The sequence below is a fragment of the Typopeltis vanoorti genome, chromosome 3, assembly GCF_054136105.1.
Source record: "Typopeltis vanoorti isolate ZY-2024b chromosome 3, IOZ_Tvanoo_1.0, whole genome shotgun sequence".
NCBI classification, from domain to species: domain Eukaryota; kingdom Metazoa; phylum Arthropoda; class Arachnida; order Uropygi; family Thelyphonidae; genus Typopeltis; species Typopeltis vanoorti.
Window position 1 is genome coordinate 53,252,783 of NC_143551.1, and position 20,315 is coordinate 53,273,097.

Here is a 20,315-nt window from a genome sequence, read left to right on the forward strand (position 1 = left end):
TTAGGAATGTACAGGGCAGTCAGTCCCAATAGTATCTGTAACACATGGTACGTCGTCGTGTTGAAGGAGACAAGGATCTGTCCCGTAAAACTGTCACAATAAAGGAATCATTGCATTATGAAGAAATATCCGTCGGAATTCATCCTTCTCGACTCTTATAACCATAGGTCCTAATCCAGAAATATCTCGCGACTAATAATATCTCTTGCACTGAACTTCACTTGCTTATCCGATCAGGAAAACGATGTGTACGATTTGTAGTCTAATATCGCAGACTTCTAATGCTTACACGTCAATCATCATGATGATGTTCTTTACACCAGTATACTCTGCACTGGCGATTGTCATGTATGGTGTTTTCCTTACGTGTAGACATCAGACTGCGCAGTTCTTTAAGGAATGCCCTATCACTGGTTTTTTTTTTTTTTTTTTTGTCTATCGATGTCAATTTTCTGGCTCCTGTTCGTTTCTTGATTGAATAGTACCTTTACATCTCCACCAGCTGGCTGATAATGCTGTCTGTAATTGATATTTTGGGTGATGCAGTCTTTTCCATGTCACGAGCGTATGATACGCTGATGTAGTATCTTATAACAGCACCTGTTTCATTTTATAACAGCACCTGTTTTCTGTAAGCTTTCCCCCGTCTCATCGACTGCCAGTCTGGTTGGCCGAGTGTCTTAACATACTAACTCTCCAATGTGATGCAGGTTCGAATCTGCGATGGACTTGGAAGTTTGCAAAAACATCTTTAAGTGGGAGACGAATTTCACCTCTGGGTGCAGCACCACCTCCCCACTTATAGGAAGCCTGAAGGAGACTTGGAAAATTCCTACGTTTTGTCTCTAGAGAAGCATTTCCGGCTTTTTACATAATCCGGATGTAAATAAAAATACAAAAAAAAAAAAATAATAATTAATTAATGAAAACAATTTTAGATCACTTACGGTACTAAATGTACCATGGGTTTACAACCCTTCATTGGGGGAGGGGGGGGGGGGTCACCTAAAAATGTACAGTTGGCTATATAGATATATCTGGTTGTGTTATGTAGCTGCAGCATAGACCATGTGTGATGGCAGATATAAACAACAGTTTTCATTCTTAAACAGGTCAGATGATGATGATAATAATAATAATATAATAAACCCTGAAAGTGCTGCGCATGTAATACGCTTTTGTTTTACGATAAATTCGGAAATCAATTTTAAGTTTTCGATATCCGACATCCATCTATCAAATAATAAAAAAAGAAAGCGAGTCTTCTCCACACAGTTTTATTTACTCATAAAATAATCCATTTAAGTCTTTGGATTAATTTACCTAGACAAACAGTAGGATTATTTACGTTCCGTTATTTCAAAATATTTACAAAATAAATAAGCATAGCGTTGCAGGGTGCCTCAAAAAAATGTAAACACACTTCAACAGCTGATAACTCCCTAATTTTCGTTATTTTGCAGGTTTAACGGATTTGAAAAAAAAAAAATGGTTGAAACCAGACTAAGCTTTGAGGAAAGAAAATTTATCCTAAAATGCTACTGGAAGTATAAAAACGTATTGGAAGTGCAAAGACAGTTTAGAAGAGAATTTCAACGAGATCCACCTACGAGACTTACTATCACTCGAATTAGAGATAAATTTGAAGAAGATGGAACTGTTCAAAATGTCCATAAGCAACGTTCAGGAAGACCACGAACAGCTACGAGGCCCGTAACAGAAGAAAGGTTGATTGAAACGTATCATCAGAGTTCAAGAAAATGTGTGCGACAAGCGTCTCGTGAGATAGGAGTATCAAAATCAAGTGTCCATCGCATGTTGAAGCGCAGTCATTGGAAAAGTTACATTCCAAGAAGAGTACGCGCTTTCAACGAAGATGATCCGGATAGGAGAGTGCAGTTTTGTGAGTGGTACTTGGAAAAATGAGAAGAGGACGCACAATTTCCAAGACGAATTGTGTGGTGATGAGGCCACATTTAAATTAAATGGGTCAATTAACCGGCACAATTGCACTTAGTGGGCACCTGAGAATCCGCATGTTATGGAGGAACATCATGTAAATTTACCAGGAGTGACGGTGTGGTGCGGCTTATCAGCACACGGATTTGGACCATTCTTTTTCGACGGTACTGTAACTGGTGCCAATTACTTGAAGTTACTGCATGAAGCTGTCATGCCACGTATTCAAGAGGACTTTGAGGATGAGAACTTTTATTTTCAATAAGATGGGGCATCCCTAACATATCATCGAGATATGATGGCCTATCTTGATGAGACCACCCAACAGATGGATTGGAAGAAGAGGTTCTGTAGAATATCCCCCTCATTCACCAGACCTCACACCAATGGACTTCTTCTTATGGGGATTTATCAAGGATAAAGTTTACACTTCAAAACTGGCAACAGTCGACGACTTGAAAGCAGCAATCGAAAGAGAATGCGCCCAGCTACAAGACGAAATGATTCTCGGTGTTTGCAATTCCATTGTTGCACGTTATCAGCGGTGCCTGAACCAGGACAGTCACCAGTTTGAATACAGACGTTGAGGGATGAAAAGTACATTTATGTAGTGTACTTTACAATGGGAAAGTTAACTGTATTATAATAAATACCAACTTTATGATCATTCAAAGTGTGTATACATTTTTTGAGACACTCTGTATTTATACGTATTGTGCGTTAAAAGTTGATACAGAAATATATACTGTATGTTGTAATTTACTGTTGATGCAATGCTCTTTTTTTGTTTAACGTCACTAAGTCTATTTTCGTATTCGATATCTATCAAACAACAATTTCTTGGTAAATAGTTACAAGCGTAAAATACATTGTATGATAATATGTTGGAATTTTAAGGAAATAAATATAAATACCTTAATACCAATAAGAGATAAAAAAAGATAGCATACGATAGTTATTTATTTAATATATTCTTTTGTTACAATGCAAGTAACTTCATTCTTTTTAAATTTAAATTTATTCAATTTTTTTTTTTTTTTTTTTTTTTTTTTTTTTATAACCACCTCACGAGATGGTCTACAGACTCCATGGAGGATGCCTCCATCCGGCAAAGGTTGGTCGATTGGTAGAGCCTCTGTTACTAATGGCTAAGTTAAGTAAGTTTGAGCGCGGTTAGTAGCTGAAAGGGGTCCCAATCGTTCGATGCTGTTGGCACGCTCTCCCTGGAGGTGTCAAATAATAATAATGCAAATTAACGTTTTTTTTTTTTTTTTAAGTTGAAACTGAAAATACGTGTAATAATACCATTGGTCTGGATCGCTATTTTCGCTCTGTATATAGATAAACAACTAAAAGCTGTATGCTAACGAATAAAAAATTTACTGGTGTGGGCGGCGTACTGCCTATGCATATATATGACAATATAATATGGTATTCCGGTTCTTTCACTCAGATGAACAATCAAAATGAGATGTAACATAAATAAAATTTTGTTCCTGTACGCAGTTATTTATTCGCCTATTCATATAAACGATAACACAATAGTGGTCAAAAATAAGCTAAAACTATCAGTCTGTTTAACAGAATAAATAAAAAAAAAAAAAAAAAAAGATTAAAAATACTTTGTGCGAGTCCCGCAGTCTCTCTGCCAAAACTTTCCCGCTTAGCAGCTCTTATACAGGTGCTTCAGTTAAACATTCAAATCTTAGTTTCGTATTAACAAATACAGACAAAAGTATTATTTAATAATTAAAAAGAAGAAATACTTACTTTGACTATAGCTGACCTTGTACGAATGGAATAAATAAAGAAGGATAATAGCAAAGCGAAGATCTGTCATTTTCGCTTTCAAAAAAGAACACCTTTACAAGCCTCAATTTCCAACGCTCTAAGTTACAGCTTCTTCGTCTGCAAGTAAGCAATTGGTGTAGCCCGAAGCGGGAAACACGTTAGGTTGAGTTCCTGTTAGTACACATGTCCGGTTGAGAAATCCGGTTGCCATTACCGTCTTTACGAAAGTCAGTGTCCTTTCACAAGAAATGTGATTTATGCAACATGTCGCAGGAAAGTATAAGACTAAGTAAAAGTAAATTAGTAGGTAAGACTAAGCAAAAAATGTTTTTTTCGTGCTTGTTTGGGATGAAATCATACACTTCTTTACTTTAACGAGAATTTTAAACAACATTGAAAGAGGGAAAACGAATAAAAAGAGAAATATCAGCAATAATTTTACTTTAATAAAATAAAAGAGATTGGAACACAGTTTATTAAATAATTTAGCAGCTTCTTCGTCTGCAAGTAAGCAATTGGTGTAGCCCGCTTGGGGCTACACCACTTTTTTTCTGATGTAATATTAGCATACGCATATATAACGATTGAGCATAATATAAAAAAACATTTTTAAAATAAACTAATAATCTCCCAAATACGAAAAATATCGATTTGGTTGATGCAGAAAATCTTCATAAAATGCCGTGAATAATTTTGCAATTTAAATGAACTGCGAAGTGCCATTTCAAGTCATTTAACACTAAATGGTTATATATTCTTATTAATAATGGATATGTCATAGCTATTTAAATATCAGTCTTACGCGATCATATTCTTGTACCTCCTGATCTCCATTATCAAACGACATGGGCTCGATGAGCAAAGTTTTTATGACAAATATTATGATAGGAAATCTTGCAGTTTCTTTAAATTTGGGATATTATTCAAGGAATTTTGCAAAGATTTTCTGCACTAACTAAATCTGATTTAACCAGATTTGTCGATAATTATCCGAAAGATCAACATTTAATTTTAAAATGTGACTTTTATCCTATGGAACATTTTTGGCTTTTATATTAATTAACTATATATAATGCGTAATCATATGAAGCTTCAAGGTCGTCCATAATCAGTGCCTTAAAATGTCAGGGTTCATCAGTGGGGGGGGGGGGATAATGTTGTGGACTTCGGTATTAGCAAAACACAGGCCTGTCTTATTTCTCGGAAGAAAGATCGCGTTTCACTTCCCTTCTTTTTTATATTATCCAAGTCTTCATATATGATCAGTTTCTTTCTTTCTTTTTTTTTTTTTTCTATCCTTCCTGGGCTGAATTTCACTTCTAGTCTTTCATGATACAAATATCTCCCGTCTATAGCTTTTTCTGAAAAAGTAGGTGTAGTCTTTTGCAAAAGACATTACTTCACACTCGTACAACTGCTGACACTGTACAGATTCCAAATTAGCTCAATTTTGGAATACCGCTCACGCAATTGGGGGGGGGGGGAGAATGCACGGAAGTACCCTAATAATTCTTCATGCTATACAGAAGAGCGCATTCCAATTAATTCCATTGACTGTTTACCTGTAATAGTATTCGCTCTGAAGAGCAATTCTGTATCAGAAAAATATTACCTGTTAAATGTAAAGTTTTTTTTTATTTTTAAATAATAAACCCGCTTTCTATCCGTTTGATTTCATTGAAATAAGGTTATAACAACATAAAGTATAGATCATCGATAATTTATTTGGCATACTATAATTTTAAAATATTATTATTATAAAATATGTAATGATATCTAATATTTAAAGTTCTATATTTAATAAATAATAATTATAAAATTGGACTGACTGTGCATTCTGTTACGGAAATATAGAAATTTAAGGAATATAATGGATATTTAATTCTTTCCTTAATTTTTAAACAGGTATTAACAAAGAATTCGACGTTTTTGGTAGAATTAATTATCTCTTTTTGGTTGGATTACTAATTCTCGGTTTTTAAGGGAAAAATATTCATGTGTCATCGATTTTTTTTTTTTTAAAAAGAAAAAAAAGTTAACTTCCAGACCATTTGGGAGTGTCTATCCTTTGCAAGTCCAACTGTTTAGTAGACAGACTCTATCCGACAGATTTTTTGATGTCTTGAAATATAATGTTAAAAATAATAAATGAAAATAAGTTCAAATAAAAATGTTTAAGTTTAAGAATATGTTACAACATTAACCACGTAGCACAAAATCAACAAAATAAGCTACTTCTAAATATAATGGGTCTAAGGGCAAGTAGACTTGAATGCTTTGTGTCCTTAGGGACTCAAAGCTTTCTTTACAAGTCCTTGGGGAATCATAAGTAGATTTGAACGCTTTATGAGTCCTTATGGACTAAGCGTTCATGTCTACTTATATCTGTGATTAATAATATCAGAGATGTCATCCAAACAGATGATGATGAATATGATTCTAATTTAACAAGCATAAATAGATAATAAAGGTGACATTCACTTGAATGTCACCCTTATTATCTGAATGGTGATGAATATGGTACAGTTCTAATGCTTACTTTCAACAGGGCACTGACATGCTAATAACAGAAAATAGGATAGCTGAGAAAAAGTGAAAACTGGTGTACTCCTGGCTGAAGTATTAATAAGTAGTAACAGGATAAAAGTGCACAGTAGGATGGATTCCTGGCTGAGGTATTACAGTTCGCAAGAGATGTTATATAAAATAATGTTGGTATGGTGTGGTTGGAGAGATCCTGGAAGTGCTGGACTGCCCGGAGATTTCGGAGTCACGATCCGCCCCCCCCCCCCGTAAAGTTGACATTGTACAATTCCAGAAGATGATTTCAATAAAACATATTACCAGGTGTGTCTCTAAGAAGGCAAACATTTTCATTTCACTTTTTTTTTTTTTTTTTTGCACACATAACAACGGCTAATGTTTAAAGGTCACTAAATATAAAATAACGGAGACACGAGTATTACACCAGTTGAAGTGTTGTCAGAATTGAAAATAACTTTCGAGATGGGTTAACCAATGCGGAGAAAGTAAGAAATAATTCCTTGTGTGGACATCATCAAGATTTTTTAGCATCAGATGACTGGATTCGACTCATCAGAAATCAGCCTAATTTTATTGCTTGCTTATGAAGCAAGAGATGCGATATTGGTTGAGAAAAGTGAATTGAAGACTGAATCGTATAATCTATAAGATTAAAATTAAAACCTGGGAATTAAAAAGTAACCGATAAATTGCTACTTAAATAAAGACCATGCACTATCCTCCGTTTAGATAAAGAAAGTGCAGTCTTCCGGAAACGGAAACACTCACATCCTTCCAGAAATAAATAAATAAAAATAATAATCGGTACGTGATATTTATCTTATCAGTCTATTCTTACGAAATTCACCTTCTCACTCATACTCTTCTGTTAAAAGAAATTTTTAAAAGATATAGCGCAAATAATTCCTAATTCATTTGTCCCCCCACACACACACAAAAGAAAAAGGAAAAAATATCATCCATATCCACAATTCAGAGGCTTTTAGTACTTTTTAAGTAACTGAACTCAGTAATGGATTTTGGATACGAATCACTTAAAACTCAACACTCCCTGCGGTCAACTTTGACATATTCATTTAAATATATTTTTAGAAAGTGCGTGCGAATATTCTGTTTTATGAATTTTATTTATTTTTTAAGTAATTCTGTATTATCACTTCAATGCGTGTATATGAATCAACTGTTTCCTTCTAAGTGTGATCCGTTTTCATTTTATTTCTTGTCCTGTGTTATATAAATCTGTTCTTATTTTTGATACACACGCGTTTAAATACGTTTTTTTTTTTTTTTTTTTTTTTTTTTTTGTATAATCAGATATGAAGAGAAAGCGATTGGTTATTGAATCCCAAAATGATGAGTGAGGACATAGAAAACCTACTCTTTGACATAAGAAAAGAAGCACAGGAGTATTTAGGTAGGTGAATTTAATGACAGAAGAATGTTAATAAGAACAACAAAGAATACGAAAGAAGAAATAATAATAATGATAATAATAAAAAGTAAAGAATAACAAAAATAAATGAGACAAAAAAAAATCAATGCGATGATCGGCATTGGAAATAATGCTAATCAAATACAAGAATAGAAACAGTAAAAGAATGGATACTGAAGAAATTGGGAGAAAAAGAAAAGCGAAGAAACTGCATTGAATGGAATCTAATTTTCTCGCAATAAATGTTCACATTTATTGCGAGAAAATTATTTCAACATCAGGTTATGAATAGCACCGTATGAGAAGTACTCAATCAACACACACACACACACACACACAAAAAGGAAATGGTGGGTAAAAGATGAAAAAAAAAAAACGATAGTTAAAAATGAAAATTATACTAAAAAGTAATGGGTTTGTAATGCCTAGAAATACTATCTCCAATCATCACATTACCAAGTGTCATTACATGACTTAAACATGGTTCCTGATAGTGATGAAACTCGTGGCAAAGGTGGAGCAATCTCCATCATATATAGCTATCACTTTACACAAACGTCAGTTTCTTAATGCCAAAAAATAAGGATTTTTTTTTTATTTGGAATCGAAACTGACAATCATTAAAATAATATCGCAGTGAAAAAGCGATTCAAAAGAATTTAAAAACTCTACATATAAAAATGCTGAAGCTATTTTGTCACTTCAGAAGAGAGAGAGAGAGAGAAGTGTCATCAGACAGACTTATAAAATGGAAAAGAGATTCTCTTAAAATACTAACACTAGACTATGTATTAATGTTTTTTGGCTAATCAAATTATTAGTAATTAAAATTTTAAAAGTATTCTAAAGAGTGCAAATTTGAAGCTATCTGAATATCTTTGACGTGGAGATGATTCAGTATATAAGACTGAGTTTAAAATTGCACGAAAATAGGATGCAGTTGGAAGATGTGGAAGAAGTGACATGTGAATATGATATGGTAAGGGATGAAGCATGAATAAATGAATGAAATAAAGGCAAAGAAACAAAAAGAAAGAAATAAAAACAAAAACATAAAAGATACATAACAAGAAAGTAGAAGGTGAAAACCAGTTTAGTTTTCGCACGGTTAACAAGATAGGAAGATGCCACTTTTAACATTGAAAAAAAAAAAAAAAAAAAAGCCGCTAACGCCTTTTATTCTCTATAGGAAGTAGGCGAAGCCGTTTTAGTTATATAACTTCTGAAGACTGATAATTAATTGTTCAGTAAATGTTAAAAATGCCAACAGTTAGTCTACTGTTGGTATTTAAAGGCAGTCCCATTCCCTTTTATAAGCGTAGCTAATTAGACTTCTTCAAAAAGCCTTTCCAGTAACCATTCTTACCAATGTTATCATAAAAATGATGCAATATGTTAGGAAAAGTAGTAGTCACGATAAGAACCTTCTGGAGGAATTACCCACTCGCTTCATTGTGTTGCAAATAAAGGGTGTCGATTATTCTAGACAGCCGGACCTAAAGGATACAGTAACTTGTAAGAAGTAATTCTAAATGATTCCAAATAGGAAGAGCAAAGATATAGAGAGACTGAACCTGTCAAGGATAATGGCTGTATTTTCTCCAGAAACAAAAAAAGTCGACTCGCCTTGTCCTCTTTCGCAAGACAATAGAAATCAGTAATGTTGGAAGCACGATGCACAGAACAATAACGATGATGTAGACAGGACTCCAGAAGAAAATAGTAAACCTGTTCCTGTGAAACGTTTTGTAGTATTTATCAAATTCATCGATAAACACAACCTAAGAACACCTTGAATGAAAATTGAATTAAAACAATATCCATACCAGTAAAAAATTGCTGATATTCTAATAAAGCTTCGGAAAATTCCAGCAGGTACAATATTGACTTATACGACTTAGCAGTTATTTTAAATAATTAAAATAAACTTCGAAAAAAAAAAATGTTGACAAGTTGTACGACTCAGAAATTTTCAGACAGGTTTCTTTGTTTTACTAAGCATTTGCGTCTTAAATATAGGTCAGAGAATTTTAATTGTTTTTAAATCTGGAATTATTTTTTAGGTTGTTTTAACAGTATTTTTGCTTTAATCGTAATGAAATTTTTATTTTTAATGATATTCCTTGTAATGTTTATTAATTTTCTCCACTTGGTGGATGTGATAGTTTCTGAAATTTGTCATATCTAATAACTGAATTATTTTAAGAATCCGAATTAATGCTTGATTTACATGATAGGAGCAAAGCATGTCGTGAAATCACAAATGAAGTAAGCATCTCAAATTATCTCTGTTGCAGAATTCCGATTAACTTTGAAAAACACAAAAGTTGCTGTGAAGCGTGTTCCACACAGTACCGTCGACAGGGTGTAGCATAGAGGCATCCTGCCTCACGGTGCGACTTAATAAGGGCGCTGGTTCAGCCATATTGCGGTAGGTGCTGTCGCTACGCTAACTAACAATTCCTATTAGCGTAGCAAGTGCGGAAAGAAGTTTTTCCAAGTTTGAACTGATTAAAAATTATTTGCGAACAGCAATGACCCAAGAAAGATTGGTTGGTCTAGCAACTCTATCGATAGAGGCAGCCATAGCTTATAATTTAAATTTAGAAGAGCTTATAAACAGTTTTTTTGTGGGATATGATATCCCCGTAGAGCAAACATTTAATTAATATTATTTTCTTATATTTTTGTCTCATAATCCTGATGGATTATGAGACAAAAATATTCTCATCCCCACTCCCAAGTGTTATTTACTTATAAATAACATACATATACTATCTATGTAATTTTTAAGTAAACCAATATCAAAACTAAACACTTAATTTTAAAAAGAATCAAAATTAAATAAAAAATTTTACATCCACTTTTCCATGTCCTATTAGCGTAGCTAATAGGACATGGGAAAAGGACATGCGCTAATAGGAATTTTACATCCATCCTTCGGTTTGGAGGATGTATACACCTTTTCAATCACAATTGTCTAGCCTATACCGGATAACACCACGAGGGCAGTTCTACTAATCGATCCTAGTATTCTGAAACGGACTTTATGATGTGCAAATCATCGGACGAAGATTGGACAGAAACTTATTTGGGTTGTACACGAAACTTCAGAACATGAGATTGACAATCGACATGGAATCGTCCAAAAGAAATTTTAGTTTAGTGCATTTTTTAATTTATTAACCTTCTTATTGTCGGTAACTGAAAAATCCAATATCATGCACCCAGTGGTGTGCACTCATGATTTAATTTTTTGGGGGGGACGAGTTGAGTAGACGATTTGAGAATACACACTGTGCATTGCATACGAGCTATGTCTGAGCATCAGCAGTGATCGCCAATACATGATACCCGTGATCTCCTCTGGCTCGACTAGCGCAAATGAAGTCGCGCCCGAGCACTACTTCGTTCGCCTTGCGTTCACAGCGGCTAGGATTCCCGAGAGCTATAGGGTATTCCCACTTTATGTGGCCGCTAATTCATAAATAGCATAGAAATAGAATACACTACAAAACATAAATTAAAAAAAAAAAAAATTTTAATTATTACTTTTTCTTTTTTGGGGGGGAGCCCTTGTCCCCCTCCCTGGGTGCGCCAATGCAGTAACAAATGCTTGGTCAAACAGTGGCATTTATCTTTGTATACACAACATTCTCGTACTACTGACCAAATCAGTTTCTTATAAACAGACTCCTACTAATTGGTGAAAGATCGTAATTCTAGATCATCCCAGTAAATATATAAAATTAAATAAAACAAAGAGTCTAACTCATTTTTATTCCTCAGATATAGTAGGTAGAACTTTGGCTCCAGAAAACTTTTAAAATTAGCCGGTCTCCATCCTTAGTTATTAAAAGTAGTTGAATTTATGTGCTAGCTAACGATTTGCAGAATGCATGTGGCGAGAGGAGCAGAGACAGTATCACCGTTTCGTATTCCTATTTCCAGATGGTTAGTAGTAGTAGTAGTATTGATTTTAATATGTCCTTTCTTCACAGAAGCGTACACAATGAAATGCCATTTTTTTTCTTACGATATACTGTGGACGTGACAAATAAAGATTCATATAGAAGAATTTATTAATAGGAAACTAATAATAATGTAAACGTAAGTATGCAGTAATGTCATACTATCCTGTAAATCCGTAAGAATATATATCGTACTTATTAGGAATTGATGATGGTGCTGTTGGTGATAATGATTACGACAGTAGTCTCGTGGAAATGTTTCTAGTTCCATTATGCAAGACTGACAGAAGAAGGGCCGTTATTAGCTGGATTCAGATCGCTAATTGGCAGAACTTATTTTAAGCTTTTTTTTTCAGCCTGCTCGCAAGTTAGTCGACAGTTGGCAAAGTTCATTTGGCGCTTACAAAGATCCAAATGCTATGCTTTCCTCCTGCTGAAGAAGACAATCGTGCCTTCTGGCCCCTTGCCAGGACAGTTGGGCAAAATTTCTGTAGCACGATGTTTCCACCTCTCTCATCATAATGGAATAATGGTGAAGTCTCCTAAAGATTAGGTTGACCTCTTGGTATGAGTCCTTTCCTACTTTTCAACAAGTTCCCTAGAGTATGCCACCTAAGATCCTTCATCAAAAGGATATTGGAAAAACATTCATTAATACGTCCTAGGCCAATTGGTATTCCTATAGCTGAACTAATAGTTGGCCTCCAAAACTAACATGCATCTTATATCTTCTTTACAGGCGGTCATACTCATCCATATATCCATTCATGGAAACAAACTTATCCGGTCTGTTCCTGTGATAAAAGGAGAGAGAAAAGTTTTCAAACTGCTGCTCTACCTATTAGCTAAACCTGAATACTTTCCAACGTGATGAAGAAGGTCATCAATAGAAAAGGACACCATCAATAAGAATTCCGCCTTTTCCATTCTACAACAGACCACCTCGTTAACCATGGCCTCTGTCGAGAAAGTGAGTATAGTTTACAGACATTCTTGTCTTCGCTCTTGGTATTTCCAAAGCACCTGATCGAGTCTGGCTTTGCCGCGCTGTTTTCAGGCTGTCATCTTATGGTCTCCCTCCTATCTTTCACGAATAGATTTGCAAACCTCCTTTCTGGTTATTCAATGCATGTAATGGTTGACGGTTCCCTCTCATCTGTTTTTTCCATCAGTGCTGGAGTATGCCAAGGCGCTATACTTTCACCAACATTTTTTCTCCTATACATCAATGATCTCTCACTAACGTTCAGTTCTATGCATAACTCTGCTGGTAACAATACACTCCTTGCCTCTTCTTTACATACAAAACCATGTAGATTACATCAACAAGTTCCCCACAGTATGCCACCTAAGATCGTTCATCAGAAGGATATTGGCTTCTGATACTGGATATACTTAAGCTTTAAGGTATTCTTGGAACAATTCCTTAACCACTGATTTTTTAGGCATTCTCAAGTAGGATGGAGGTAATTTGGGAATTTCAATGCTACCCGAACACAATCCTGTTTTATTTTCAAGAAGATTATCTCTCCCGTCTTCGGGCTGATTTTCACATGTAGCTTATCTTGGCACAAACACATTATGTCCATAGCCTCTTCATTTTTCAAAAGCATGGTATCCTTTTCGTTCTAAATGTTACGATTTTTCTGCCCAACTCCTAATTCTTTATAAATTCCACTGCCCAATTTTACAATAAATCTTAGAAGTGGTGCTTGCATCCTGTGCTCTAGGCCACAAGAACATGGGCTTCAGTTCAAGTTTGCCGAATGGAGGAACTTCTAAGCATTTTTTTGACTAGTTCCTGAGTTAGTCGCTCTCCAATGCAGCCAAGCGAGTTTTTTCTCCCGAAATCTCTTGAGTTTTCGTCCCGTAAACTCAAGAAAATCGAAAAGTTTAAGTACAATCCCATAGAACAGGACTGTACTCTCACTCTTCCCCAGGCGGGCGGCAAGCGAGGCGCTAGAGTGCTCCAGGGTCCCCTCTCATTGTTTTGAGTCCCTTAAATTGGGCATAATTTTTCACAGCCTCGTGCGCTTGTGGATAAGTACGGCTTTGCCGTAGAACTAAGATTATTTCAGACGAAAACATAGTCAATTAGGGTTAGGTACCAGAGATGGCAGCACTTCTTTTATCTTCTCTTCATCGGTTGCCGTTTATAATTGGTGGTAGTTTTGGGCCAGCAGCAATAGCAAAAAATTATTCCGAACAAGCTTTTGGTTTTTGTACACTATTTTGGTTGATTGGTGAATGTTTTAACGCTCTCTACGATGTTATTAATAGTATTGTGCGTTTTTAATAGTGTCAACAAGTTGATTTTGGTAGTGTTTTATCCATTCCGTGTAGCTATAAAACGGATACATCTCCAAGAAAGCATTCAAAAATATGGACTCTTTCTCAGCACACATCCAAGACTCGAAGACAAATTGCCAATGAGTGTGATGTTAGTTTGGATACTGTTAATGCGATTTTAAAGTGGTTTAGGGAAACAGGTACCTTTACTCCCGACAGAAAAGGAAAATGTTGGTGAAAAAGGAAAACTTCACTTACTAATTAGGAAAAGCAAAATGAACCCAAAAATGTTTGTTGTAGACTTAAATAGAGACTTGACAGCTAGTTGGATTAGTGTTTCTGACATGACAGTCCATCGGAGATTGCTGGAAGCAGGGAGGACTGTCCAAACACCAAAAAAAGAAACAACTGTTAACGAAAGCTATGCAGAAAAAGAGGCTCCAATGTGCAAAAGTAAACAAAGTTTGCACTAGAAAATAAGGGGATAAACATCCTTTGTTGTTTTATAGCCAGTAAGCGAAACTAAAGATCGATAACTACGATCTATAAGTTATATGCCGAAAAACTATCGGCGAAGGCAATTCGGTGAAGTATTGACAGTATTACATCTCCTAGGAGCTGTGTTTTACATTATGAGAAAATATCAAGAATAGTGAGGGAGCTTGCTCCACCTTTACTTCGAATTGCCTTCGCCGATAGTTTTTCGGCATGAAACTTATAGATCGTAGTTATCGATCTTTAGTTTCGCTTACTAGCTATAAAACAACAAAGGATGTTTATCCCCTTATTTTCTATATTAAGGTGCCAGAAAACTAGCCATTTGGCTTTTTATCTTAACCAAAGTTTGCACTGTTGAGAAGTTCCTTGCCCAAGAAGAGCAAGTATCTATGCTCTCAAATCTGTGGCTGAGAAGACTGCTCTCGCCCACCTTTAAAAAGCTCTTAAACGCCCAGCTAAAAAGATGTTCTGGAGCAGGATCACTTGTGCCTGTTGATGGTATGACGAAAAGTGACCCATTCATAAAAATATAGGAGAAAAGAGTAGTCCCAAAAATCCAGAAAGACAAAGTTTTCTTCCAAACAGAATCTCGCTCCATGCCACACTTCAAAAAAAAAAAAAAAAGTGAAAGAGTTCCTCAAACATCACAACATCCAATTGCTTCAGTGGCCAGGTAACTCTCCTGACATTAACAATAGAAAATTTGTGTAGTGATGTAATGAATGTAGTGATCTATCAACAGAACTATGGGTATGATTTGAGGGAAGTCAGAGAAGTATAACAGGAGGATGGTAACATGAGAAGCAGAAACAAGATCGCTGTGCTCACTATATTTTGGAGATACTGGAGGGAGATAATCATTCATCATGAGTTTGGTTGCTATCATCTAGGTTTGAATCCATTCTTTTAAAGCAACACCCTTAATAAGGTTTTTCATCTAAATGTTTTTTCGCACAACTCGGTTTTTTTCAGTTCCTAAAATAGCAAACTTGCCATACGATCTCGCGTAATTTACAGCAATAAGAAATTAACCACAAATCCTAAAATGTTTCTGCTATAATTTCAAAAAAAAAAAAAAAAAAAAAAAAAGGAAAAAAAGCACAATCGTAACCATCATAATGTACCATGAATAGTGAGAGAGGAAACTGGCTATAGATTTTGCAAATGCAGAATGCTGACTATAAGATGGTACAGTAACGAACAAATTAATCCAAACAAGCTGAATTTTTGTTAAGTTTTTTGTTTTTTGTTTCAGTTCTCGTTTTGGTTTTAGTTTACTATTTTGGTTAAGTGCTGCTTGTTTTAACTGTCTCTACGATTTTTTTTAAATAGAGCTGTGCACTTTTAATAGTGTAAACAAGTTGACATTTGTAGGTTTTATTCATTTTGTGTAGCTGCAAAATGGATACTTTCCCAAGAAAGTGTTCAAAAATCTGTACTCTTTCGCCTCACATATCCATGACGCAAAGAAAAATAGCTAATGAGTGTGTTGTTCATTTGGGTATTGTTGATGCAAATTTAAAGAAATTATGGGAGCTATGTTCCTTTTTCCCTGACAGAAAAGGAAAATGTGGGCGATAAAGGAAAACTGCACTTACTAGTTTTGCTTTTTCCTAGTTAGGAAAAAGCAAAATGACTTATTGTTTGCGATAGACTTAAATATAGACTTGGCGGCTAGTGGGATTAATGTTTCTGACATGACGGTCCAGCGAAGATTGTTGATAGCAGGGAGGACTGCCCACACAGCAAAAAAGAAGCAACAGTTTACGAAGGTTATGTAGAAAAGCAGTGGGTAAAATTACTCAAAGATTGCATTGTTGAGAAGTAAAAATAGGTCATATTCTCAGATGAGAGCCATTTCTTTGCACAAGGAGAACGAGTACGTATGTTCTCAAATCAGTTGCTGAGAAGATTTCTCCCAGCCACCTTTAATAAGCTCTTAAACGCCCAGCCAAAAAGATGTTATGGAGCTGTTTTACACATAACAGTGCAGGATCACTTGTGCATGTTGATGGCATGACGAAAAGTGACCCATTCATAAAAATATTGGAGAAAAGAGTGGTCCCACAGATCCAGAAAGACAAAGAAGTTTTCTTGCAAACAGGAACTTGCTCTATGCCACACTTCAAAAAAAAAGTGAAAGAGTTCTTCAAACATCACAACATCCAATTGCTTCAGTCGCAAGGTAACTCTCCTGACATTAACTCAATAGAAAATTTCTGTCTCTCTTGTCTTGTCAGATGTAATTTCCTTCTAGGAGGTTGACTACCATGAACTTACACCATGTACGGGTTTGTGCTTCTCTTTTGCATTCTTCATAGGACAAAAAAGGTCCAGTCCTTAATATTTCCCATCCAATCTGTTCTTTGTCTTCCTGTTCTTCTTCTTTTTCCTTGTATCATTCTTTCTAGAAGTGTTTTTTATAGGGATTCATGCCTTAGTATGTGGCCAAGGTAAGTGGTTTTCCTTTTCTTAATGGTTTTCAACAGATTCCTATCTTCTCCAATCATCTCTAATATTTCTAAATTAGTTTTTTTTGGTAGTCCATGGGACCTTAAAAATTCTTCTGAGGATCCACATCTCCAAGGCTTTTAGTTTATTTTCAAAAAAAAAAATCGTGTTATTTTTTAAAAAAATATTTTCGAAAATTTGTGTGCCATAGTGAAAAAGAAATATGGATAATTAAAATGTGATACAAAGAATAAATTATTTCAATTCTTTATAAAAGTATGGTTTCGAGATGTAGAAATAAGAAATATATGTTCTACATTGGTAGAGTCTATGCCTAAGCGAACTGATGAACTTTCTAGGAACAGAGAAGCATATATAAATTATTAGGTAAAGTTGGAGTTTAATATATTGCACTTATTTTCTTGCAAAATTGAAAATTTTCTTTAAAATGTTAGTGTTCGGAGTAATTTGTTCACTACTGTACTTTGGTGAGCAGGCCTGTGTGTGTGTGTGATATCAGATGAATTGTCTTGTCAATGGAGACGGAATAATTTCTTTAATTTTTTGTATGGCGTAAGTCCAAAGTAGATATTACAGTTCCACAGTAGATCTCCTAGTTTGTGTCATTCATTATAGGTGCTTCTGCTATAATTCTAAAAACAGACAAAATCCTATACATTCTTTTAGAGAGGATTAAAGTTTGAATGGGTCATGAATCAATAGTGCGATGGTAGTCTTTTGTCTTCCTATTGTGGAACATGATAAATAGTCCTGTGTGTGTGTGATATCAGATTGTTCTTGTCAATGGAGACGCAATAATTTCTTCAATTTTTGCATGACATAAGTACAAAGTAGATTTTATAGTTCCACAGTAGATCTAACAAACAAAACAAAAGAAAGAAACAAAATCATAAATATTCTTTTAAAGAGGACTAAAGTAATGAATGGGTCATAGATGAATAGTTCCATTGTAGACTTTTATCTTCATTTTATGAAACATAATAAACTTGCTTCCATTTTGTAACATACATGCGAGAATAGTATGAATGAATGCAGGGTATATGGATGTTACTCCAGGAATACAACATTTGATTAATCTTGGAAGATGCCATTAGGAACAAAACACTTTGTAATACTTGGGTTATTCAAAATACTTCAAATATCATTCTGTAGATCATTCCTCAAGATAACTAAATGAATGTGCTTTCTAACAGGCTATTGGTTCGAATCTCATTCTGTTATTTATTGTTATTATTAGACATATCCAGGGAGTTGAAAGACTCATCGAGGGAGGGCACCTGCTCTACAACTCCATTTCCACCAACTCAATCCGCCAACTGAGCGCAATTACACCACCACCACCATCTACCGCCGACCACCACCACTAATATTTCTACAGATAATCACAAACATCCATACTCACGGCGAGATTCGAACCCGCAGCCTCTTGGCTGGAGAGCGGATACGTTAACCATTCGGCCAGCCAGGCTGGCTGGGCGAGTGGTTAGCGTATCCGTATTATGAATGGTTCGAAGTTTTGAAAACGGATGATTATAGTTATGGAGATAATCTACTCTAGAACCTGCTTAAATGGGATTTGAAGTTGCTTGAAAAGGTACCATATGTGGTCTCTGGGGCAGGGTTCCCAGATGATCTATCCCTTATCCTACCAATAAGAGGTTAGAACCTTTGGTGGTCAGGAATTACATATGAAAAAAATGTATTTTTTTGTAAGTAGAATGTAAATTGTATTGGTTATCATGTACAGCAGCAGCTGGAAGAGAGTAATGGCGATGATGGCAGGCCATTGGTGTTTGATGTTATAATGGTTCAGCCTGGATGAAAGTAAGGTGGAAGTGTATATGGCTACACTTGCACCCAAAGACTTTCACAAGGAACAAGAAGGCACGATTGTCATTCAACAGTTTTTTTTTTTGTTGTTGTTTGTTTCGTTTTGAACATTATTCGTATTTCTGGAATATCTGGAACATTCTTTTGTATTTGCAGAGCATTCCATAGGTACTTACATGTCTAAATTGAAGTGATCTTTATGCTAAAAGAACTACCACAGTAGAGGTAGAAATTAATGAAGTTTAAACAGTTTCACAGGGTCTTTAACATGTTCATTGCCAATCGCGCGATGCGAGTTCTCACCAGACGGCCGATCACGCGTTATCGCGTTGACGTCGCTAACTAAATAAAAAAATAAAAAAAATTTGGCCACCACACGAAATTCCAATTTTCAGCTTGGCAATGAAAGTGTTAAAGTGTTCTGCATATGCGCTTTACGTTCTCGATCTAGAGATTATAGTGTGGATGTGCGTGTGTATACAGTGGATTATTCTATTAGTGGGTGGTGGATGGGTACAGATTGCACATGGTGGATTAAGCTGTGTAGACAATGTGTTGCATGTGAAGTGCCCCCTTGCAATGAGTTAGACTTGATAGAAGTGTTTCATAGTAGCATAAGTAATAAGCAGTGGTCCTTGTATTACAAGACTTTTTCTTTCTGCATAAAGAGTGTTTCCCAAATAAAATCGAAAATTACTTCTGCGAACACTACATAAGATCTGTAGTTCAAAAGTCTAGAGAAGTATAATTTTTTATGGCTATGTTGAAAACAACTCTTGGCTGAAAATTTATGCTCAGTCACTGCATTGAATACTAAGACAACTATATTTAACTACTGTATATGTAACTTTGTTCATTCATTGTTTCGAGTCCTGGGGATCTTAGTTCTTTTATTATAAAAATTAGAAAATACATCCAATAACACTTTTGTTCTATTATTGTCACATGACACCACCAAGAATTTGGAGGTCCCATCGCGGAACGTAATTCACACCACACAATCCGCTTTTCGCTTGTACTACCCTCCATCTATACATCATACTATTATCCATCATCCACAACTGCCCATCTACACAGTAATAGCATTTTTTATAATGTAACTACGTGTGTTCTCCTACTCGATTTTCTAATATGCGGGATGAAATGCTTCCTGGAAAAAACATTGCTCTTAGGGTTTTTCTTTTGAAAAACCATTCTTCATTTGGATAGATTCATCTGGATTCTCTCTCTCATGTCGCTCCATCATTACCACACTCTATATTTTGGAATTGTTAAGTAAATATCACATCAAGCAAAATCACCAAGTTTGAAGTGCGTTTTGAATGATCATATTAATACCGTGAAGAATGCTTTATTATTATTATTGTTATTGTTTCTGTTTAGCTGTTAATGAGGAACGAAATAGATTCGAAACGGCCATCTGGCTAGTGAAACCCTAAAATATTCTATAATAAAATACAATGCGTCTTCGCACTGAATTTTTAATTATAGCAGTGCAATACGGAAGCAGTTTCTATTCTAAAAGGTCG

The 20,315-nt window shown here is 35.2% G+C and overlaps 1 protein-coding gene across 1 annotated transcript in view; it reads right to left on the reverse strand.

Moving 5' to 3' along the window:
* Window positions 1-3,865, reverse strand: part of LOC150108154 (uncharacterized) — a 54,470-nt gene extending 50,605 nt beyond the window's left edge. Inside the window, exon 1 of the mRNA XM_090415618.1 lies at window positions 3,730-3,865. Within this exon, the coding sequence (XP_090271744.1) occupies window positions 3,730-3,799 (70 nt within the window). The 5' untranslated portion in view covers window positions 3,800-3,865. The remainder of the gene's footprint in view (window positions 1-3,729) is intronic.
* Window positions 3,866-20,315: the final 16,450 nt, after the last annotated feature.